Source organism: Trichosurus vulpecula, chromosome 6 (genome assembly GCF_011100635.1).
Source record: "Trichosurus vulpecula isolate mTriVul1 chromosome 6, mTriVul1.pri, whole genome shotgun sequence".
NCBI classification, from domain to species: domain Eukaryota; kingdom Metazoa; phylum Chordata; class Mammalia; order Diprotodontia; family Phalangeridae; genus Trichosurus; species Trichosurus vulpecula.
In genome coordinates this window covers 283,539,273-283,562,266 of record NC_050578.1, presented here as the reverse complement: position 1 = coordinate 283,562,266, position 22,994 = coordinate 283,539,273, and the positions used below count along the sequence as shown (strand labels likewise).

The following is a 22,994-nucleotide window of genomic DNA, read 5'->3' as shown; positions in this document are numbered from 1 at the left end:
GTGAGGAGAAAACCCAAATCTCTAGGTAAGAGATGCTCCCCGGGCCCCACCAAGCAGTGGTGAGAGAGGGAAGGGGAAATGGAACAGGGAGCCCCTCCGGTCGGCTTTGGACCCTCCTCCTAGTGTGTAAACATGCCTGACCAGGTGTCTCCCCCTCCCTAGGAGCATCCACTGTTTGCTGGAGGGAGGGGCAGAGTGGCAGGCCCCACCCTCACTTCACCCTTCCAGCCCACGTGGACTGGGCTGGGGCCAGAGCCAGCTCCTGGGCCTATATAATGCTCTTCTTGGGGCAGCTGCCTTTGCAGAGGCCAGTCCTTCTCACTGTGGTGGAGCTCAGCCACCATGGGTGCCCGCCGGTGGCAAGCCCTGCCCCTCTGGGCCCTCCTCCTGCTTGCCTCCTTCTCCAGGCAGCATCAGCAGCAGCAGCCAGGTAGGGTCCTCCCTGCCTAGGGGCATCTCCTCCTGACTGGCCATCCTCACAACCTGGAGGGATGTGTCTCCTCTGGGAGACATCTCTGCACCCTTTGCCCCTTTCCACTTGTCGGAGCGGCATCTGCCTTCAGGACACCCTTGTCAGCTCTATCGTGACCCCAAGATCCCATGGCAAGCATGGGTCCTGAGTCTGGGCATGCTAGGCCTACCAGGACTCCTCAGATGGTCTCAGGGGGCTTGTAGGCTGCTCCTTCCCTCCATGACTCCCCAGGATGGCGAGGATGGAGGGCTGGGTTGAGGGCGGGATGGGAGGCTCACAGCACCATGGCCAGGGCTCCATCTCCAACCCGGTGTTTCTGGATAGGAACCAGGCCTCCAGGGAGTGGCAAGGCCAGATATCTGGGTGCCCCTACCCCTCCATTCCTGCTGATTTCTTCTATACCTGGGAAGTGTCCATAGCCCCTCAGACTGAGAGCCAGAAGGGACCCACCCTGCCTCCATCCATACACCCTCAGATGAGGGTTTCTAGCCCTTGGGAAGGTAGATTCCCAAAGCTGATCAAGCTCTGATGTTCACAGACTGCTTGTGTGTGTGCGTATGTATGATGTATATTATGTGTGTGCATGTGTGTGTTACCTGGAGCAGGCAGCCATCACTCATCAGCAGAAAGCCCTTGGCTCAGCCAATCATACCTTGGGGGTCACTTCCCCAACCCATCAGCATCCCCTTTTACCCCAGCGTAGGTGCGCTTGGTGCTTCTTTGGGCCCTCCTAACTGGGCGTGTTCTGGCCCAGCCCCCAGACCTCTTCCCTCTGACAGTCCAGGGTCCAGTCCCTCAGGACTCTGCTCTCTGCTTGTCCCAAGTGACCATTGGCCAGTCCACTCGAGTTCCATCTCTGTGACAGCCCCTAGCTTTGTCTGCTCTGAATGGAGGCCTTCTGGAGACATTGGCTCCATCCTCCTGAGCTAAGCCAAAGGGGTCCTTCCCCAGGATTTCAGATCCCAAGGAGCTGAGCCCAGGGCCCCAGTGGGACTTGCTGGTGCCTCTCCAATCTGACCACATAGGTGCCCACACTCTCTTGCAGGGACTCCCAGGCCAGAATGCTGGCCATTCCTCCCTCACTGCCCCTACATTGGGCCCTCAGCATCCCTGCATGGACTAGCTGATGGAGGCTAGGGGTGTCCATCCCTGGTCCTGGCACTGCCTCCCTGGTGGGGTCCCCTCCCTTACGGGTCAGAATCAGTGCTGACTCGGGGTGTACCAACCCCCCCTCTACCCTCAGGCCATGGCAGCTAAGTGCCATCTCTTTCTCAGGGCCCAGACAGCTCTTGACCCAGATGGGTTACCAGCCTTGTCGGGAGTGGGGTCAATGGGGCCAATGGGAAGGAAGGACAAAGGCTGGCAGGGAGGGGGGTCACAGTCTGCCTGGCTCTAAAAGGCCCCCAGGAAGCAGGGCTCAGCTTTCCCTCCTCAAGCTGAGAGGGTCTCTCTGCTCGGTGGGAGACCAAGGGCAGGAGTAATGATGACTCAGCATTGAAGGGGGAGAAGCTGTGGAGTCAGGCTGTCCGGGCCTGCACAGGCAGTGAGGCCCCCCTCCCTGGAGTCTCAAAGCACCAGCTGTATGGCTGCTCATCAGAGATGTGGAGAGACCTGGGTTTGAATCCTAATCTCTCATTATACTTGGGCCCTGCCACATTCTGGCTCAGTTTCCTTCTCTGAAAAGTGATGTGTTGCCCTAGATGCCCTCTGCTCTCTCGGGCCTCCAAGGTCCTCCCCAGGCCTCTCGGAGCTGCTGGGACCCTGCCTGGCTGGCTGTGCACCCCAAGAACCCCAGGGACTAGAGGCCAGCTGGTGGCTTGGTCCACATGGCACCAGCTCCACCACGGCAGGAGAGGCCGTGAGCCCGCTCTGGTTAGCACAGGCATATTGGCAGAGCTTCCAGGTTTGCAAAGCAGGGAAGAGAAGGCAAAGGGAATAAGCATTTATTAAGCACCTACTGTGCCAAGCACTTTACAAATGGCTTCTTCATTTGATCTCACTCTAAGGAAGGACTTTAGAACATAGGACACAGAAGAGTCAAAGCTGGGAGGGACCTAAGAACACAGAACATGGACTGTCAGAGCTGGGAGAGAACATAGAACATAGAACACAGAATGTCAAAGCTGGGAGGGACCTAAGAACATGGAATATGGATTGTCAGAGCTGTGCAGAACCCTAGAACATAGAATATGGACTGTCAGACTGTGCAGGACCCTAGAACACAGAGTGTGGACTGTCAGAGTTGGGAGGAACCTTAGAACATGGAACATGGAATGTCAGAGCTGTGCGGAACCCTAAAACACAGAACATAGGGGGGGAAGGCCTGTCCAAGGGCAGGCAGGACGTCTGTGGCTGAGCTGGGATCCAGCTGGGTCCCCTTTTTTCATAGGCCCAAAGGCTTTGGCCCTTTGCGGGAGCAGCAAGGAGGTTGGACGGGCCAGGCTGACACCGAGTAGCCTCTGCCCTAGCTGGGGTGGGAGGCTTGCGGGGAGAAGCTGACCTTCCTTGCCCCCTTGTGGTTCTCACTGCATAGTTCCAGTGTGTGCCCTGGCCTGTGGGGATCAATGCCACGGCCTCTCTGAGCCAATCCTAGGCTGAGTTTGAGGGGGGCTGGGTGGCTCAGGGAAGGAGTCTCAGAGCTCATGTGGAAGCTGCTACTCATGACCCAGGCAGCCTTGGACATGTACCTGCCTCTTGGGCCACAGTTTCCCCTCTGTCGCCCCGTCCAGCATTGTGCTGGATGACTCACTCTGGCTCTGAGTTTCCCTTCCCCACTGGGACCCCACTGAAGGAAGGTCTCTTGTCTCTTTGGGCTTCAGGGCAGGCTCAGCACAACGCGTCAGACGTTACGTATGACTACCACACCACTCCAAAGGATGGTGAGTGATCAGGGGGACCTCTCCAGGCTGGGCCCAGTCTGTGGGGCCCAGCTCTCCTCCCTCCACTGCCTGCTGCCTGGGGGTGGGGGAGGGAGACAGGGAGGGAGACAGTGGAGCCCCAGCTGCTCCATCTGAGGAGATGGAGTCAAAGAATTACAGCAGACCACGTCGGATCCAAGCCCCTCTGAGCCCCTTAGCCGAAGTCGGGAGACCTTTAAAGTAATTCCAGGCAACTGAGTCCAGGATGAGCTGAGGGTGCCTGTGTAGGCACAGCAGTGGCCAGAGATGTCAGCAAGTGGCCTGTCTGTTTTGGGAGCCAACCCCACTAGAGAATCCCTGCCCTCACACGTAGCACACATGTGTGATGTATGATGTGTGTGTATGTGCATGCATATGCCCATGGCTGAGCCTATGACACACAGGCAGACAGGAGCTTTCTCTCTCCAGCTTCCTCAGGCAGCCTGGTCCGAATCACTGTGCCTATGATGACCACCATCTCTCCCATAAAGAGTGAGTGTGGGCCCTGGGGGCAGGGGCCAGTTGGTGGGCTGGTCCCTGGGAGTGACTCAGGCCTACACCCAGAGTGTCCTGGTTGAGAAGGCCCCTGCAACCCCAAATCCAGAGGATGGGGGGCTCTCTGGATCGTCTCTTAGACTTCTGCCCTATGGGGCTCTCAGAGCATGAGACAGACCAGTCCTGTTCGGGTTGGGGGCAGGAGGGAGTCGGAGGCCTGGCTTCAAGGCTCATCTCTGAGAGGCCCTGGCCAAGTCCCTGCCCTAGCCTTAGCCTCCTCCTCCACATAAAGGGGGCAGCTCTTCCCTGTGATGGGTATCAGGGCCAGGGCCTCATTCCTGTGTGGGTCCTGCAGCTTACAGCCCTTTGCACAACCACCGAGTGTGCAGCACGTGGGGCAGCTTTCACTACAAGACTTTCGACGGGGACATCTTCCGCTTTCCCGGAGTCTGCAACTACATCTTCTCCTCCCACTGCAAGTCGGCCTATGAAGACTTCAACATCCAAATCCGGCGCTCGCCAGGGCCCAACGCCACCACGGCTGTGACCCACATTACCCTGAAGCTCCAAGGAGTCGTGGTAGAAATGAGCCCAGACACCATCCTGGTGAATGGCAAGCCGTGAGTATGGGCTCATGTGGAGCTCCGTCCCTCTGAGACCCCGAAACAGAGGGAAGAGGGAAGAGGGAAGAAGGAAGAAGGAAGAGGGAAGAGGGAAGAGGGTGGGGCAACCCCCCACCCCCAGCAGAGGGAAGGAGGCCCCTCATGGGCAGAGGGAAAGGGGCTGAGCTCCCCCCAGCAGAGGGAAAGGGGCTGTGCTCCCCACCCCCAGCGGAGGGAAGGGGCCTCCCTTGGGCAGAGGGAAGGGTGTTGAGCTCTCCCCCCAGAAGAGGAAAGGGGGTCATCCCTGCCTCCCCCTGGACAGAGATCTGGCTCCATTACCACCTTGGAGTTCTGTGGCTTTGGGCAAGCCCCCTCCTACTCCCAGCCTTGGTCCTGGACAGACCAGATGACCTCTAGGCTCCTAGGCCCCTTCCCCTCACTGGGCCTGCTTCCTGACCTGTAAAATAAAGAGGGTGGGCTATATAATCTCTATGGCCTGATCCAGCCCCTGTAAGAGGGGAGGGGCAAACATCCCTCCCAGTCAATGTGAAGCCCTCTTCTCCATGTCTGCCCTGGCCATGGCTCTGCAGGCTCCAGCTGGCAGAGGGCAGAGAGGCCATCTTCCCCAGGACAGCCCATGAGAAGGCTTAGCCTGGGCTGCTCCTTCCTGGGGTCCAGTCCTTCCCCTCCCTGCCTCCTGAAGAGGGCATTTTCTCGACAGGGTCCAGCTGCCTTTCAGCCAATCGGGCATCCTGATTGAGAAGAGCAGCACCTACGTGAAGGTCATGGCCAAGCTGGGCCTGGCATTCATGTGGAACCAAGATGACGGGCTCCTGGTAAGGCAGCCTCCCGCCTCCCCATGCTGCTGATCTCAGGGACCCTCCTCATGAGCTGGGGGTTCCTCTTGTCTGGACCCACCTAATTTATAGACGAGCAGCTTACCAGAAATGGCAGGAATGGTGCCTTGGGGTCGTGTAGGGAAGTGAGGAGATGTGGTGGAATGTCCAGAGAAGGGCTGTTCTGTGCTGGGGAAGGGTCTGGACGTGGTGCCCCAGGACGACAGCTTAGAGGACGTGGCAGGGCTGAACCTGGAAAAGAGAAGACTGGGATGGGAGAGCTGTCCTCAGGGGTGTGAAGGGCTGCTGGGGACAGGGATTAGCCTTGCTCTGCTGGGCCCCAGAGGGCAGAACCAGGGCCAGGTTGAAGAGGACCCACCCCTAGATTTAGGCTTGCTAGAGGGAGGGAGAGGCAGGGGAGGGGTGGGCTCATCACCTTTGGAGGCCTTCCCATGGAGGGGGCAGATGCCCACTTGTCAGGCAGGGTGTGGAGTGGTGCTTGGGCAGCTAGGCTTGTCTGGAGGCCACCAGGCCTCATGTGGCTCATCCACGTGTCCAGCCCAGAGACTTGATTTGGAGGCTGATGAAGGTTAGGCTCCTACCCTGGAGGATTTTGTGGGTAAAGTCCACCCGGGCTGGGAGGTTCTGGCCCCGAAGCTGGCCCTGACTTCCACTCATTCCAGCCCTTTGGTCAGGTCGGGTCCCCTGGGGCCTTGAGCTCCCTCCCCTGCAAAGGCTTCTTGTCCAGCTTCTCTCCCCACTACGGCTCACATCTCAGGGAGGCCTTGTTGTGGCAGGAGGCCCCAGGGCCTCAGCCCTGCCTGCATCCTCCTTCCCCCTTTGTTGTAGCTGGAACTGGATGCCAAGTACGCCAACCAGACCTGTGGCCTCTGCGGGGACTTCAATGGCATCCCTGCCTACAACGAGTTCTTCTCCAACAGTAAGGAAGCCTCCGGGGAGGGCTTGGAAGGAGGGAGGACCCCATCCTTTCTCACCCTCATCCCAAACGAAAGGAGAGCAGGACCATCCCAAGCTGCCACCTGGGCATGTATGTGGGCATGTGTGTGGGCATGTGTGTGTGCGCTCATGCACCTGCCTGCTTGAGCAATGGGCAGACCCAACCCAGCGCCCTCCAGCAGGTGCCACACAAGGCCATTTTGCCTTGTCAAATGCCCAGATGGCCCACACCACAGCAGTGCTCAGGGATGCCCACTGCGGAAATCGAGGCTGAGCTTTGCTTGCTTCCTGCAGACATCAGGCTGACAGCAGCCCAGTTTGGGAATATGCAGAAGATGGACGGGCCCATGGAGCAATGCCAGGACCCCCTGCCAATAGACCTGCACAACTGCTCGGCTGCCGTTGTAAGCCAGGGACCCGCCCATCTCTTGGTCCCTCCAGGGCCTCCTTTGGGACAGATGAGGGGGGAACCCGAGCAGAGAAGAAAAGGGAGGGGCTCTCACCAGCAGGGCTGGCTTCCTGTTCCCCCAGGATATCTGCGAGACCATCCTCAACAGTGCCCCCTTCTTCGCCTGCCACACTCTAGTAAATGTCAGCAGCTATGTGGAGGCCTGCCGGCAGGATGCGTGCCTCTGTGAGGAAGGCCACCGTGCCTCCTGTATCTGCAGCACCCTCGCGGAGTACTCCCGGCAGTGTGCCCATGCTGGCGGGCTGCCCAGGAACTGGAGGGCCCCTGACCTGTGCCGTAAGTAGTTCTCCCCCTGGCCCTGAGGCCCAGGAACCCTGGTTCCCAACCATCCCTGGCCCTTAGGACAGGCATGCAGTTGAGGACCGTCCATCTCCCCTTCCGTCTTGTTCCAGCCAAGACCTGCCAGCTGAATATGCAATACCACGAGTGTGGCTCTTCATGCACGGACACCTGCTCCAACCCCGAGCAGTCAGCGCTCTGTGAAGAACACTGCATGGACGGCTGCTTCTGTCCCCCAGGTGAGTCCCCATCCTCCACTGCCTCCCCTCCACACAGACAATGCCTCCTTGTCAGGCACCGAAGAAGTCTGGGTCTGCTCCTGCAGGGCCAAGGCTGGGAGGGTTCTGTGGGGCACCAGCTGTCTGCCCCTGTGCTCAGGAGAAGTGGGGGGTGCAGCCTGCCTCGAGATCATCGTCTCCTCGGAAAGGATCTCGAGTCCAACTGTGCCTGGCCAAGAATCCCCTCTCCAATATTCTGACAAATGTTCTTGGAGCTTTGTCTCAGAGCTCTCCAAGGTGGGAGCCTACCCAGCACCTCCTGAGACAGCCCCTCCTATGCTGGGACAACTCTCTTTGTGGGGAAATTTCCCCCTGATGTTTGATTCACTTCAACTTTGTTTAGGAGACACACACACAGACAGAGGGAGGCAGAGACACACACACACACATACACAAAGATAGAGATGGAGACACAGAGACACAGAGAGACACAGAGACAGACAGAGAGACAGAGAGAGACAGAGAGACAGAGAGAGAGAGATAGAGACAGAGACACAGAGACAGAGATAGAGATAGAGACAGAGAGACAGAGAGAGAGATAGAGAGAGATAGATACAGAGACACAGAGACAGAGAGAGAGACAGAGAGAGAGACAGAGACAGACACAGAGAGAGACAGACAGAGACAGAGACACACAAAGAGACAGAGACACACACACAGAGACAGAGAGGGAGAGGGGGAGACAGAAAAAGGGAGAAGGAGAGAGAGCAAGAGAGAGAGAGAGAGAGAGAGAGAGAGAGAGAGAGAGAGAGAGAGAGAGGAGGGAGGGGAGGGAGAGACGGGGAGGGAGGCAGGGACAGAGAGAGACAGAGAGATAGAGCATTGATTGAACGCTTACAAATGGTATTAATGATGTTGTGGTCACCTTGCTCCTGAAGGGGTCAGTTCCATGGAATTGAGTAACAAAGAGTGTCTAAGGGACAATGGCCCCCAACTCCCACCCCCCATCAGCCCTGAGTTAGTGAGCTGGGTGGGGCTTGGCCTCGAGGAGAAGACGGGGCGATGGACATAAGCTGGGGGTGTCTTGGACCCCATCAGGAGACAAACGGCCAGTCTTGATGTTGGCCCCTTCGTCCCTGCTGAGGGATGAGGCCAAGGTCTGGGCAGCAGGGCACAAAAGCTCCAAAGCAGTCACTGTCTTGGCTTCTTCTAGGAACTGTCTTTGACGATATCAGCAGCCAAGGCTGCGTCCCAGTGAATCAGTGCTTTTGCACCCACAGTGGACAATCTTATGCCCCTGGAACCTTCTACTCCACTGAATGCACCAACTGGTGAGTGAGTGAGTGAGTGTGCTCCATGCAGTGGCTGCCCATGGCCATAGGGAAGTTCGCTGAAGTGGAAGTCTGGAGACTTGGGTTCAAATCCCACCACTGACATTGACCAGCCTTGTGACCATGGGCAAGACCTTCTACCTCTCAGCATCTCCTTGGATTCATAGAGGGCAGGGCCTCAGGTGGCATCTAGTCCAGCACCACCATTTTACAGAGAAGGGCCATAGACACACAACCAGCAACCACCAGAGTCAAGGCTTGAACTTGGACCCTCTGATTCCAAATCCAACACTCTTCTTTGCCCCTGTCTTGCCTCTGCTTCACCGTCTGTAAAATCAGGACAGCCAGACTTGAGAGGCACGTGCTCATCAAGGGGTGCTTTGGAGCTGGGAGGTTCCCAGCTGTGATCAGTGTCACTCCTGGAACTGGTGGTTCCTGGGCTTTCCAGGGCCGTCACTGTCTGCTCTGAACTCCCCAAAGGCTGCATGTCTCCACCGAGAAGATCCCTGGGGATGGCCTCTTGTGGGGAGCTGGCAGTGCTGCCTCCCGTTGGGTTCCTAAGTCTTTCTTGTCCTTCTAGCACCTGCTCTGGAGGCCAGTGGAGCTGCCAGGATCTCCCCTGCCCCGGTACCTGCTCTGTGACTGGTGGCTCCCACTTTTCCACCTTCGATGAGAAGCACTACACAGTCCATGGGGACTGCAGCTATGTCCTGGTCAAGGTAAAGGTCCCTAGGTTCGAGGAACCACTTCAGGAAGAGGCGGCTGAGGTGGGGTGGAATAGGGCAGGGGAAGCACCCTTGACACCCATCAGAGGCTGGGGGGAAGCCCTGCCTCTGGAACTAATTAATCACTCACCTGGGGGCATGGGAGGAGACTGCTGTGTGGATCTCAAGGCACCACAAGAAAGGTGAGCTCTTCCCATTGGATGAATCCCTTTGTCTCTCTGGGACTCAGTTTCCTCACTGCCAGGATGAAGGGCTCAGACCATAGTCTCTAGGGCCATTTTCTATCCTAGGCTTCTGTGAAGAAGCAGCATTAGGAAGGATGGCCAGCCTGTCAAAATTGCCAATGACACTGAGCTGGGAGGAGAACCTAAAATGCTGGTTGACTAAGCCAGGGCCCACAAGAAATATGAACAAGCTCCAGCCTGGGCTGAATCTAGAAAGGTGAAATTCTCGAAGGGGAAATGTAAAGTCTGACATGGATTCAAGTAATCAACCTAGAAAGCCTGAGATGGGGGTGCACACACCACTAGATAGTGACTTATCTGAAGAGTGTCTGGGGCATAAGTGAATTCCTTAGAGCTTCACCCCCACACCCAAACTGGGACAAACTCAAAGGGAGTGTCCCACAGCACACGGGAAGCTCTCCCTACCCTCTGCTCTTCCTTTACCTGGAGCCCACATCAGCTATTCCCAAGAAGTCCCTCTTCTCTCCTGCAGCTTCATCCCTAGAGAAGCTGAGGTCCACCTTTGTCTAAGGTATAAGCATCAGAGGCACCTAGGCTGGTTTCTGCTGAGAAACCTCACAAGGCAGTGCTAATTTGGGACATGAGGCATCCTCTGTGGTTGGCTGAGGTTGGGAAAGTGGGAATCAGAGGCCAGTCAGGTGGCTCTCCCCAGCCCAGCCCTGCTGCCCAGGGCCTATGCACAGACCAGTTTCCGGTTTTCATGGGTTGTTCTGGGGGCTTTTCCATTCTGCAGCCCTGTGATGACAAGGCCTTCACTGTCCTAACGGAGCTTCGACAGTGTGGACTGACTGACAGTGAGACCTGCCTCAAGAGTGTGTCCCTCAGTGTTGGTGGTGGGCAGACAGTAAGTGCATCCCAAGCTGAGGAGACGAGGTGAGAGGGGTGAGGATGAGGAAGGAGGTCCTCCTGCTCTGGGGGATGAGGAATGAGGTGCTCCCGCTCTGGGGGAGTAAGGCCCCCAAGCCTGCTCTCATGGAGCAGAGGCTGGGCCCTGGATATCTTTAATTCATTCCTATGGTATTCAGCAGTTTCAGTGATTGCCCCAAGGTTGACTGCTCCTGCCCTAATCAGTTTAATCAACCAATCACACATTAGCCTTTCCTGAGCACCTTCCCCCTGCCAACCAAAGTGCCAAGAGGCTGACTGGCAGGCCCCTGGAGAGAGCGGGTTCTAATGGTCTGGGAAGGTTCTCCTCTGAAGGGTTCTATCCAGAACCCCATGCAGAGAGAGGGCGATGAGTCTGCCAGACCCTGTGGCCACCCCTTACCACTCTACCCCTGCTCCTTCTCCTGCCCAGGTGATCATGGTCAAGTCCACTGGGGAGGTGTTTGTGAACTCTATTTATACCCAGCTGCCTGTCTCAGCAGGTGAGTGAAGCCTTCCCTTATCAATCAGGAGACCAGAGCCACGACTATCATGGCATGGGAGGGTGTGGGTGGGTGGGTGGCTGAGGGGCTTTGCCCTATCCCATGCTAACCATGCTCTCTGTTCACAGGCAATACCACCCTCTTCAGGCCTTCATCCTCCTTCATCATTGCTCAGACCAACCTGGGTCTCCAGCTGACCATCCAGCTCACCCCCATCATGCAAGTCTTTGTAAGACTGGAGCCATCCCTTCGGGGGCTGACCTGCGGTAGGTGGAGGATGCCCTCCCCCCAGTCCTTCCTGATGGCCCTGGCAGATGGATGGCCTCATCCTCACTGGGCTCTTGCTTCCTTCAGGTCTCTGTGGGAATTTCAACAGCATCCAGCTTGATGATTTTAAGACCATGAGTGGGGTGGTAGAAGGCACAGCCGCTGCCTTTGTCAACACCTACAAGACACAAGCTGACTGTCCCAACGTCAAGAACCACTTTGAGGACCCATGCATGCTCAGTGTGGAGAATGGTGAGTAGGCTGTGCAGGGCTGGGGGGAACCTGCCCAACATGCAGCCCTCACCCTGGGGACCAGCTCTCCATTGGCACTGGGAACTTGCGCGTGACAAAACTCCCCCTATCAATTCAAGTGGGCTCCTTCTCAGTGACATTGAAAGCACTGAGGGTCCCTACGAGCCTTGCCCAGGGTGATGCGGTCAGTGTGGGTCAGAGGCAGGACTTGAACCCAGCTCTTCTTGGCACTAGCATCAGCTTTCTGTCCCTGCAACAGCCTGTCCATGGTCCCCACACCAAGGCCCGGGGGGGCGCGGGGCTGGTTATTTCACCGAACCACAAACTCTCAGGGCAAGCAGGGCCCTCATAGATGTCAGGGTCCACCCCCACCCCCCTGCCACCTGTCTGAGAGAATCCCAAAGAGGGAAGGGACTTGGTTAGGGTCACACGGTGAGTCAGTGGGGAAGTGGGACGAGAGCCCAGCCCAGAGCCTTCCCCTACCCAACCTAGCTGGTTTGTAAGACTGGAGTCCTGTACGTTGGGCATGTGATGTGCACATCAGATCTTCCCAGGACTTAGCATGTGCCCAGAAAATTAAGAGTGATGGGTCAGGGACTGGCAAGAAAGACTTCTTTAAAAATTACAAAAATTGAATAGGGAAAAATGTAATGTCTTACTCTTGGCTGAAAAATTTAATTTCACAAATATGAGACTAGAAATGAGTAACTATATAGCAGGTCATTTGAAAAAGATCTAGGATACAGTGGACCCCAAGCTCGATGAGTGCCCCCATGGCAGCACGATGCCGGCCTCGGCTGTGCCCAGGGGCAGAGCTTCTGGTACTTGGGGGTGGGAGGCCCTCTGTTCTCTGCCCCGTCAGACCCTGTTGGCAGCTATTTTTGAACCCCACTGTGAGGACTGACACTTCTGATGCCAAGTTTGTGGCTGTCAAGGAATCTTTCTGCGCAGTCTCTGGATTCATGTCTGGTCACTTCAGCCTCCTCATCTGGAGGGCTGGATCCAGCTCTGAGGGCCGTAGTTTAGGAAGCACAGTGATGAGCTGGACAAAGTCTGGGGGGTGACTATGCTGGGGAGGGGCCTCAAGTTTGTGGGATGTCAGGACCATTTGAAGGAACTGGGGCCATTTAGGTTGTGGAAGAGAAAGGCTAGGGCACGGCGAGCACTGTCCTCGTGTGTGCGAAAGGCGGTCTTGTGGGGAAGGTATTAGCCTAGTTCTGCTCGGCCCCAGCGGGCACGTACCAGCAGGAGCAATGGGGGGAAGTCACCAGATGGAGTCAGAATGAAACTGCCCATGTGGGAGAGCTCCCCCAGCATGGGGAGGGGTTTCACGGGAGCCTGTACTGGGGCCAGTGTGCAGGGATTCTCGGGCAGGTGCGGGCTGCATGAGAGGCCTCTGGGATGGATCCTGGGATCCTGGGCCTTGCTTGGACACGGACCCTTGGGAGGCTTGCAGGGTCTGTGAGTCTCAGCCCCCAACAAAACGTCCCCTGTCTTTTTTGTCTGCAGAGAAGTATGCACAGCACTGGTGTGGCCTGCTTACCGACCCCAAGGGACTCTTTGCCAAGTGCCACGCAGTGGTCAGCCCTGCCCTTTACCATTCGGTAACTACCTGCCGGGCATCTTTGGGCCAAGCCAAGTGGCTGAGGCTCTCCCAGGCTTTAGAGGAAAGGGAAGAGGGCAGGGAGGGAAGGATGGGCACAAGAAGAAGAGCCAGCAGCCCTCCTGTGCCCCCCCTCCCACCATTTGCAGAGCTCCTCAACATTCCTTAAAACATTTCCTCTCTCACATCGATCTGGTGTCATCGGGACCTGTCCAAGGTCCTACAGCTGTCAAGGGGTTAAGATGAGTCTCCAGACCCCAAACTCAGAACTTCGCATTGGATCAGATGACTGATACAGGGACAAAACAGGCTCCTGGATTGGTCTGCTCTGCAGATAGCGAGCCTGACATCTCTCCTCTGGGATCAGAATGCTCTGGCTGTATCTAAGGAGCCGTTCAGGGACCCTCCGGCCCTCCTCTCACTATCCTAGCCCCCTCTCTATAACCTGGTCCTGGCTCTGGTCCTGGTCCCTGCCCTTGATCTGAGACCAGACCCTGGAGCACCCTTGCGGCCTCCCAGGGCTGATAATAAGGAACCCAAGGGTTTGGAATCAAATTGAACAATTAAGAAAACACCCCTTAGTGGTCGAGTGATGTGAGTCCCTTCTCTCCCCCTTCAAGCCTCCAAATGGGTGACTTCCACCTGGAATGGTGGAGGTAGCTCCTGGGAAAGTCTCAGGTCTCTGGTGGGAGAGACCTGAGCCTGAGGGATTTCTGGGTCCCTGAGGGCAGCATGAGGGGGCACTGAAGGTCTGTTCTACTCCCCAGAACTGCATGTTTGACACATGCAACTGTGAGAAGAGCGAGGACTGTCTGTGTGCGGCGCTGTCCTCCTATGTTCAAGCCTGTGCCGCTCGGGGAGTGCTGCTGAGAGACTGGAGGGACGGAGTCTGCAGTAAGCGTGCAGGGGGCTCAACCTAGGTGACATGGAGAGGGAATGACGGAAGGGAGGGGGATGCTGTTCTCATTTATTCCCATTTGACAGTTGAAGAAACTGAGGCAGACAAAATGAACCGACTTGTCCAAGATAACGCAGCTAGCATGTGCCTGAGTCTGGATTCGGATTCAGGTCCTCCTGACTCAGGCCCAGCGCTCTCTCCACTGTGCCACCAGCTGCCCCCCATAGAGGAATGGTCAGGGAGACCAGAGGACTGGAGGGGAGGGGAAGTGGTTTACCCAAAGCTGTCCCCAAGAGCTTTGGGTGGACCAGCGCGCTGCCCACATTCTGACCGCCTCTGGTGACTTCCTTGTCCGCAGCCAAGTCCGTGACCTCGTGTCCCAAGTCCCTGACGTACCGATACAACATCACCACCTGCCAGCCCACCTGCCGCTCACTCAGCGAGCCCGACGTCACCTGCGATATCAAGTTCGGCCCTGTGGATGGCTGTACCTGCCAGGAAGGCACGTTCATGGATGACGCCGGCAAATGTGTGCCCGCGGCCAGCTGCCCTTGCTACTACCAGGGGTCTGCTGTTCCAAACGGAGAGTCTGTCCATGACGATGGGGCCATGTGGTAAGAAGCCTGCCCCCACCCCTTTCCCGGCCTTGCCACAGGGAGAGAGTGAAGGCCCCAGATGAGGCTTAGTCCTCGCTTCTTCCTTTCCAGCACTTGTACCGAGGGCAGACTGAACTGCATCGGAGGCCAGGCCCCGAAGCCAGGTAAGCCCCCATCCTGCTCGGTGCTATGGTCTGCCCCACTGAGGGCCCCGCCTCGGCCCTCCGATCAAGCGGCCAGGCTGTCAGCCAGGGACGGCCAAAAGGCCAAGCCCAGACGAGCAAACACTCATCAGGAAGCGTCCCCAGATCTGGGGCTGGGCCAACACAGACGCTGTAAGGGGCCCTGGAGGCCCCTGAGGGCCATCCCCTCGTTTTACAGAAGGAGTCTCCTCAGCTCCATGAGTGACTCCTTTCTCCCTGCGGCCTGGCAACCTTTGGGCATCTACCCTATTCCTGCTCCTCGATGTCGGCCTGCGAGAAAGCTAAGGGGAGATCTCTGAGCCTTGAGCACAGAGCAGGGCTCCTCAAGGCAGCCAGGCTCCAGCCCTGGCCCCCGCCCTGCCCCAGCCCAGCCCACGAGGATGAATTCTACAGGGGTGGCCGGGGCACTGCTCGCACATCAATTCACTGCGTGCCTCCCACCTCCTCTTCCAGCCTGCACTGCTCCCATGGTATACTTGAACTGCAGCAAAGCCTCAGCAGGACAGACCGGAGTTGAGTGTCAAAAAAGCTGCCACACCCTGGACATGGTCTGTGTGAGTGTCCCATGAGGCTTTGGACCCCCTTCTCCCAAGGAGCACCCAGCCCCGCCACGTTTACCCCAGGACTCGGCCAGCATGGCCCACCCTACCGCACAGGTGCTGGGGATGCCTAGGTGGGAGTGAGAAGTAGGATCATGGTGTCAGGCAGGTTTTGTACCCCTGCACACGGGCACAAGCATGTGCATACTGTCATACACACGTACATTTACTATTACACACACATGCACACACATACACAGAGCCTGTCTGGTCATGTGGCAAGCCCACCCCCATTCTCAGTCTTTGCCTGCTCAGGACAGGCCTGGCATACTTTCTCATGAAAGTGCCATGAATGAGAGGGACAGACAGACACCTGGTCCTCCTCTGCCCACCCCCCCATCTCTGCTGCTGGCCACTGCCCGCCCTCTGGCATCCGGGCATCTGGGCATCCGGAAAGCTTTAGAGCTGGCCAGTGGCCTGAGCCCCTTTTCAGCCTCTCTGAAGACCTCATGGTAGCTTCCATTTCCTTCTGACTGTCTCAAGGGCGCCCAGTGCAGGTAGGGAGGGGAAGCCTATGGGATGCAGAGCCCGGGACTCTGATGCCAAAGGCAGCCGACTGCCCAGAAGCCTTTACTGAGGGTCCACACCTCCTTGTTCCCATCTCTAGCTTACACTGCCCATGGCTGTCTGTGTGAACAGTGTATTTTCTCACAGTGTGGATGGTCAAGGAGGCATTCTATCAGTCTGTCTGCCTGACTGTCAGTCTGCTTGTCTGTCTGCCTATCTGTCTCTTTGTCTGTCTGCCTCTCTGCCTGTCTGCCAGTCTGTCTGCTTGCCTGTCTGCCTGCCTATCTGTCAGTCTTTCTGTCTGCCTGCCTGTCAGTCCATCTATCTGTCTATCTGTCTGCTGCCTGTTTCCCTGCCTCTCTGTCTCTGCCAGGCTTTTGACATGAGCCTTCTCTTGCCCCACAGTATAGCAGCCAGTGTGTCTCTGGTTGCGTGTGCCCAGATGGGCTGGTGTCTGATGGAGAAGGAGGCTGCATCCACAAGGATCAATGCCCATGCGTCCACAATGAGGCCAGCTACCAGGCTGGTGAGACCATTCAGGTGGAGTGCAACACCTGGTAGGTGCCCTCAGCTACGAGGTAGTCTTGCCCTCGCCCTCTACATAGCACAGCAGCTTTCTTCAATGAAGTGGCTCAGGAAGGCCTTCTAGGCAGGGTGTCCTAGTCAAGGGCCAAGGAATGCTTTCCCTGGAAGAGAGATACAGCCCGATTTCCAAACTGACACCTCCTGGGACTCTCTGGTGCTTTGCTGGCCCCCAAAGAGCTTTCCTGCTGACCACTAGAGGAGGCAGGAAGGGCGTGGGTTTGAGCTGGGCCTGCCCTGACTTCAAGGCCAGCGCTCTGACAGCCGCCCCACCTCCCCAAGACAGACGCTAGCCCTGGCAGCAGGGAGGAGAGAGGAGGCTCTGGCCTGGTATTCCCACTGTCAAGCAGCCAGCCCCACATGGGCCTGAAAGACATCTCTGATTCCCTTTCTTCCCTCCTCCCCTCAGCACCTGCAAAAATCAAATGTGGCAGTGTACTAATGTTTCCTGCTTGGCCACGTGTGCTGTGTATGGTGACGGTCACTACATTACCTTTGATGGCCAGCGCTACAGCTTTGGCGGGGCCTGTGAATACACACTGGCCCAGGTAGGAGGACATGGCTTTCTCCCTCTCTGCCTTCCTTCCACCCTCTCTTGGGACATTCACAGAACCGCTCCCTCTGGAGGTTCCCTCCAATGTTTCCCTACCTGTTCAGCTGACCCCAAGGGCTCAGTGGAAGGGAGACTTTGGGGCTGGGGGTTGGTTGTTGCCTGGGCTCCTGACCTGGGCTGGGCAGGAAAAGGGTTGTCCAATAGCCAGCCTGCTCCTGTTCAGAGGCTTGTCCCCAGGTTGGCTCCAGCAGGGGAAGACAGGGCATTTTTGAAGTGGTAGGGGACATTGTCTGTGTTGGAGATTTTGGGAACAGCCACGTGGGCAGAAGGCCAAAACACGCTCTGTGGGATTCCAGGGTGGATCATAAGGGCAATCTTAGTCACTCCACCTGCCACTTCCCTGACAGGGAGAACCCAAGGGAGTCACTGGCTTGGGGCAGGAGATCTGGCAGGAGAGCCCAGGTCCTTGGCAGTGGGTGCCTGCTGGTCCTGGGGTAGGGGAGGCTGGCCTTCACTAACAGAGCCCTTCCCTCATCAGGACCACTGTGGAAAGAACAGCAGTGCCAAGGGGACTTTCCGGGTCATCACGGAGAACATTCCCTGCGGGACCACAGGCACCACCTGCTCCAAGTCCATCAAGATCTTCTTGGGGGTGGGTCTCTATCTGAGGAAGAACTTGAGAATGAGGCTGCCCAAGGAGAGTCTTGGGTGGGGACTGGGGCCAGCCTTGGCTAGGCATGACTTTCCAGCAAAGTGAGAGGAGGGAGGCACAGGACTCCCAGGGAGGTCCAGTGGGAGCACTGGCCCTGTGCCCTGAATGCTGATGCCCTTGTGGGTCTGAGCACAGGCACTGAGAAGCCTTTGGCCTTTTCAATTCAGAGCTATGAGCTGAAACTCAGCGAAGGGAAGGTGGAGGTGATGGAGAAGAAAGGGGCCGAGGGGGAGCCGCCTTACAGCATCCGCCAGATGGGCATCTACCTAATTGTGGACACCAACACCGGGCTGGTGTTGCTGTGGGACAAGAAGACCAGTATCTTTATCCAACTCAGCCCAAACTTCAAGGTACCGTGGCTGTGAAGCCAGCACTGTGACCTTGTGGGCACAGGCTGCCCTGGAGAGGGCTTGATGGAGGCTAGGGAAATCAAATTCTTCTGTGTGTGTGTGGGAGTGTGTACACATGTGTGTGTGGCATTGTGCATGCCTAAGTGTGCGTGTACATGGATGGTCCTACATGTGCATTGTGTGTGTGCAGGGTATGCATTGTGCATGCATAGAGGTGCACGTGTGTGCGCGCTGGAGGTGTGCATTGTGAATGCATGTGTGTGCATAGGCATGTGTGTGCATTGTGCACATGTTTGCAGTGCACTGGATTCACATGTGTGTGAGTGCACGCAAGTATGTGCATGGGGGTGTGTGTGCTGTGCATGTGTTGTGCCGTTTGTGTGTACGTTTCTATGTTTGTCAGTCGGAAGCTAAGTTCACCAAAATGCCTACGGTGCCAGGCGCTGTGGCAGACAGAGAGGAGGAAGGTGGAGTCGGTGCCCGGCAGAGCTAGGCAGGTAGTGTGGACGGCCACAGGGGCCCAGGTCAGCTGGGGTTCAGGGAGGCTGATGATGTAGAAGGGGGTGGTCCTCACTTTGCAGATGAGGAGAAGGAAGCTTTCACTCATCAGTGGGTGGTGGGCTGCCAGGGCCACACCACCTGAGGCCTCCGAGGACCAATAGGATTTTGATGGGGGAGAATGGGCCCTCTTGGCCGGGGCGGACGGGCAGCGAGTGAGGCAGTGCTCTTCTTCAGAAGGACGGGGATCGCACAGCAGGGCTAGTGTCGGTGCCCAGGCAGATTGGGGGCGTGTTCTTCCCCCCTCCTGACCTCATCCTTCCCTCTGGGCAGGGGAAGGTCTGCGGTCTCTGCGGGAACTATGACGGCAACGGCGTCAATGACTTCACCACCAGGAGCCTCTCGGTGGTGGGCGACGTGCAGGAGTTTGGGAACAGCTGGAAGATCTCCCCCTCCTGCCCGGACGCAGTCCCCGCCAGGGACCCCTGCACCGCCAACCCTTACCGCAAGGCCTGGGCCCAGAGGCAGTGCAGTATCATCAACAGTGCCGTCTTTGCCACCTGCCACTCTCACGTAAGGCTGTGAACATTTCTGTCCCAAGACAAGGGGCGTCCCCCGGCGTCTCCTGTGCGCTGGCTGCTCCCCGAGTATCCCTGGCACTCCAGGGCTCGGGACAGCCTCAGTCCCTTCCTGGGGAGGATGTGGTCTCTCTGTCAGCCAAAGAACCTGAGCCGGGCTGGGGCTCACAATCTTCCTATTGTAGATAGAAGGCAGGAGATGAGGTCCTGGCTGACTGGGAGTCATCCGTGTCCTGCTGAGGAGCAAGAAACAGTGATGCCAACTTTTCTCTACATAGGTTGAACCCACCAAATACTATGAGGCTTGTGTGTCAGACGCATGTGCCTGTGACACTGGGGGAGATTGTGAGTGCTTCTGCACAGCTGTGGCTGCTTATGCCCAAGCCTGTAATGAGATCAACGTCTGCATCTCCTGGAGGACGCCCAGTATCTGCCGTGAGTCTCTGAGGCCCCGCAGGACCCAGGCAGACTTGGCCTGCAGACCTGCTGCCCCCAAAAGTCATCTCCAAGAACACAGTAAGGGGGGGAGGTGCCAAGGGCTGGGGCTTCACAACTCAGGTCGTGCCACGGTTGGGCTACACCATGGGGCATGGTGGCCCGCCATTCCTGCTCTCCTCTCTGCATTGTCGGCCCATCTGTCACCTTTGCAATCTACTCAAGAATTGCCCCCAAGTCAGGTGGGCAGAGGAGGAGGAGGGTCGATGCCCAGCTGCCCTCACTGCTGCCTCATCATACTTTGGCTCTCCCTTTCAGCTCTGTTCTGTGACTACTACAACCCCAATGGCTCCTGTGAGTGGCACTACCAGCCCTGTGGTGCCCCCTGCATGAAGACCTGTCACAACCCAAGTGGGAAGTGCTCCCATAACATCCGGGGACTGGAAGGTAAAGCAGTTCACCCCCTAGGGAACTCAAAGGGTTCCCCAGGCCCCGGGTGCCTTGCCATGCCCAGGACATGACTTAACGACCCTCTGCCTTTAGCAAACTTGCCACCACCAAAGCACAGGAATCAAGTGCTTTGTCTGAGATCACATGTGGAGGGGGGAGAAGGGAGGGACGAAGGAGAGGAGGGTGAGGGGGAAGGCAAAAGGGGGAAGGGAGAAGAAGGGGAGGAGGGAAAAGAGAATGGGGAAGGAAGCAGGGAGCTCCCAAAGTCTCCCTGGTCCTAATACCTGCCAGGACCCCTTACCTTATCGTTCTGGGCCTCCACTTCCCTTCCCTAGGAAGCTAGTAGGAGCTCAGGATCCCATGACTCAGACATATGGAACAAGACTGACTTTGCCCTCCCTGATAATTTTCGCATCATCTCTCCCTCATCTACTGCACACGTATGCCACCTAGGAGACCACTGGCAGCCAGGGTGCTCCCCATTTACCCTTGCACACAGAGTCACTCATGTACTATTCACTGAAATCCTAACCAGAAGGAGTCCCTCCCTAAACATCTGCATCTTTCTTACTCAGTCTCCATGTGACCCATCCCTAGAACAGACTCACGGCATTCACTCATCCTCCTTCCCAGTCAGCTATCCATCTCCCAGACCACAGGGAGCCCTGGGAGCACGCCACCTCACCCCAAGCCCAGAGATTCCCAGCACCTGCTTCCCCCAGCAGCCTCCTGGCACACACAGGTCTCCATCCCCTTCCCCCCAGCAGCCTCTAGGCACACACAGGTCTCCATCCCCTTCCCCTCAGCAGCCTCCTGGCACACACAGGTCTACATCCCTTCACCCCCCGCCAGAAGCCTCCTGGCACAGACAGGTCTGCATCCCCTCACCCTCCCCAGCAGCCTCCTGGCACACACAGGTCTCCATCCTCTTCCCCCCAGCAGCCTCCTGGCACACACAGGTCTGCATCCCCTCAACACCCCCAGCAGCCTCCTGGCACACACAGGTCTCCATCCCCTCACCCCACCCCCCAGCAGCCTCCTGGCACACACAGGTTTCCATCCCCTCAGCCCCCAGCAGCCTCCTGGCACACACAGTTCTCCATCCCTTTCCCCCCAGCAGCCTTCAGGCACGCACAGGTCTCCATCCCCTTCCCTCCAGCAGCCTCCTGGCACACACAGGTCTCCATCCTCTTCCCCCCCCCCAGCAGCCTCCTGGCACACACAGGTCTACATCCCCTCCCCTGCAGCAGCCTCCTGGCACACACAGGTTTCCATCCCCTCAGCCCCCAGCAGCCTCCTGGCACACACAGATCTCCATCCCCTTCCCCCCTAGCAACCTCCTGGCACACACAGGTCTGTATCCCCTCACCCTCCCCAGCAGCCTCCTGGCACACACAGGTCCTGTCCCCTCCTCACCCCAAGTCCCACAGCCACCCAATCTCCAGACAATAGCTCTCCAAGCAGTCCCTGGGCAGGACTCATCTGTCAAATCCAATGCTCAAATCACAAATTCTGTTGATACAAAAACCACCAAGATGGTGTAGTTATCTGGTGATGAACTTTATTCAGAGGTGAGGCTGGACAATAGCCAGGCAGTCCAACAAAATCTGAGAACAAGTCTTCTTCTTGGCCCTGCAGGCTGCTACCCTAAATGCCCTCCAAAAACCCCCATCTTTGATGAGGATAAGATGGAGTGTGTTGAGAGATGTGCTCCCTGCTACATCAAAGGGAGGTATTACCCACCAGGCTCCCCAGTACCTTTGGACAAGAACTGCCACTCATGGTAAGAGACCATGAACTCAGGGTGGTGGGTGAATGCCATCTGCTCTACCCAGTTCTGCTGTGATGGGCATTGTTGTGAGCCTGCAAGCCCAACGACCTTACACCCTCCACCCGACTTGTTCCATGGGATCTTAACCACCAGCCAATGCCTGTGGGCAGAGGGAAACGTGTCCCTCCTAAGGGAGGTGCCAGTAGTTTGGAGCCTTTCCCCTAAAATTCATGGGAAGGAGAACAAGGGGCCTTGTTCATCACTGGGGTGGGGAGTCCATCCCTAGAGGGGGCCTCATGGAGACAGCAGCAGAGATGCCAGGTGACCATTGCCACAGGTGACTGCTCTTACAGAAATCGACCCTTTGTTTCCCTGGCTCAGTGGCTGGTATCCTGTCTGTGCCCATCTTTGGCAAACCCAAGGCCTTTCCTGAGGCAATGATTCCTGGCTGTGTGGTGGGGGTGGGAGAGGGGGCTGAAGGAGGAGAAGGCTGCCCTTTAATACAAAATTAAAGCAAATGGGAAGCAGAGAGGTGATGGATGACCCAAATGAGACTGGTGATTGTGGCTGCCTCCCTTGAGAGATACTCAGGAGATAGTATTGGGCCAGCCATCTCTGGCTCCTCTTCCCATTTTTCTCTCTCTTCTCAGCTCATGCACTGAGACAGGCATCAAGTGCACTTACAACTCAAAGGGTAAGAGATGGGCTAGTTTTTGTGGGCATCCCCCTGGGTTGGGGCTGGCTGAGTGTCATGTCAGATATTTGATGAGGTCCCTATCTCTTCTGGTTGCCAGCATGTATCTGCACTTACAAAGGAAAGGCTTTTCACCCTGGGGATATCATTTACCACACCCCAGATGGCACGGGAGGCTGCATCACTGGAACCTGCAGTGCCAATGGCACTATCGAGGGCAAGACGTATGACTGTGACCTCACCACCCCAGCCCCGTCCACCACCTTCTCCTTCTCTGACACCACCCCATGGGGTAAGGCCACACAACCCAAGTCTGCAGTTAATCCATTGGCAATTGTGAACATGCATGCTGCTGTGCCACACACTGCGAATACAGAGGCAGAAAGGAGATCATCTCTGCCCCCAAGGATCTTCCTTTCTGTTGACTGCGGAAGAAGACACAAAGTGATTTCAGGGCAGGGAGGTGCTGCTGGGTCAAGGGACCGGGAAATTCTCTGGGTCATAGGCTCCAGGGAAAATACCTGGCATCTTTTGCTAGTTCCAGTATTCTAGA

The 22,994-nt window shown here is 57.0% G+C and overlaps 1 protein-coding gene across 1 annotated transcript in view; it reads left to right on the top strand.

The window, feature by feature from the left end:
• Positions 1 to 342: 342 nt before the first annotated feature.
• The window catches only part of MUC5AC (mucin 5AC, oligomeric mucus/gel-forming), a 48,180-nt gene continuing 25,528 nt past the window's right edge, over positions 343 to 22,994 (top strand). Inside the window, exons 1-31 of the mRNA XM_036765329.1 lie at positions 343 to 430; positions 2,212 to 2,344; positions 2,862 to 2,899; positions 3,292 to 3,351; positions 4,220 to 4,484; positions 5,188 to 5,302; positions 6,152 to 6,242; positions 6,554 to 6,663; positions 6,791 to 7,004; positions 7,121 to 7,246; positions 8,439 to 8,556; positions 9,137 to 9,275; positions 10,260 to 10,370; positions 10,824 to 10,893; positions 11,022 to 11,159; positions 11,248 to 11,412; positions 12,922 to 13,016; positions 13,783 to 13,909; positions 14,272 to 14,527; positions 14,621 to 14,673; positions 15,166 to 15,266; positions 16,224 to 16,375; positions 16,810 to 16,948; positions 17,492 to 17,605; positions 17,833 to 18,015; positions 18,847 to 19,086; positions 19,370 to 19,526; positions 19,845 to 19,973; positions 21,615 to 21,759; positions 22,398 to 22,441; positions 22,542 to 22,733. Of these exons, the coding sequence (XP_036621224.1) occupies positions 343 to 430; positions 2,212 to 2,344; positions 2,862 to 2,899; positions 3,292 to 3,351; positions 4,220 to 4,484; positions 5,188 to 5,302; positions 6,152 to 6,242; positions 6,554 to 6,663; positions 6,791 to 7,004; positions 7,121 to 7,246; positions 8,439 to 8,556; positions 9,137 to 9,275; positions 10,260 to 10,370; positions 10,824 to 10,893; positions 11,022 to 11,159; positions 11,248 to 11,412; positions 12,922 to 13,016; positions 13,783 to 13,909; positions 14,272 to 14,527; positions 14,621 to 14,673; positions 15,166 to 15,266; positions 16,224 to 16,375; positions 16,810 to 16,948; positions 17,492 to 17,605; positions 17,833 to 18,015; positions 18,847 to 19,086; positions 19,370 to 19,526; positions 19,845 to 19,973; positions 21,615 to 21,759; positions 22,398 to 22,441; positions 22,542 to 22,733 (4,108 nt within the window). The remainder of the gene's footprint in view (positions 431 to 2,211; positions 2,345 to 2,861; positions 2,900 to 3,291; positions 3,352 to 4,219; positions 4,485 to 5,187; positions 5,303 to 6,151; positions 6,243 to 6,553; positions 6,664 to 6,790; positions 7,005 to 7,120; positions 7,247 to 8,438; positions 8,557 to 9,136; positions 9,276 to 10,259; positions 10,371 to 10,823; positions 10,894 to 11,021; positions 11,160 to 11,247; positions 11,413 to 12,921; positions 13,017 to 13,782; positions 13,910 to 14,271; positions 14,528 to 14,620; positions 14,674 to 15,165; positions 15,267 to 16,223; positions 16,376 to 16,809; positions 16,949 to 17,491; positions 17,606 to 17,832; positions 18,016 to 18,846; positions 19,087 to 19,369; positions 19,527 to 19,844; positions 19,974 to 21,614; positions 21,760 to 22,397; positions 22,442 to 22,541; positions 22,734 to 22,994) is intronic.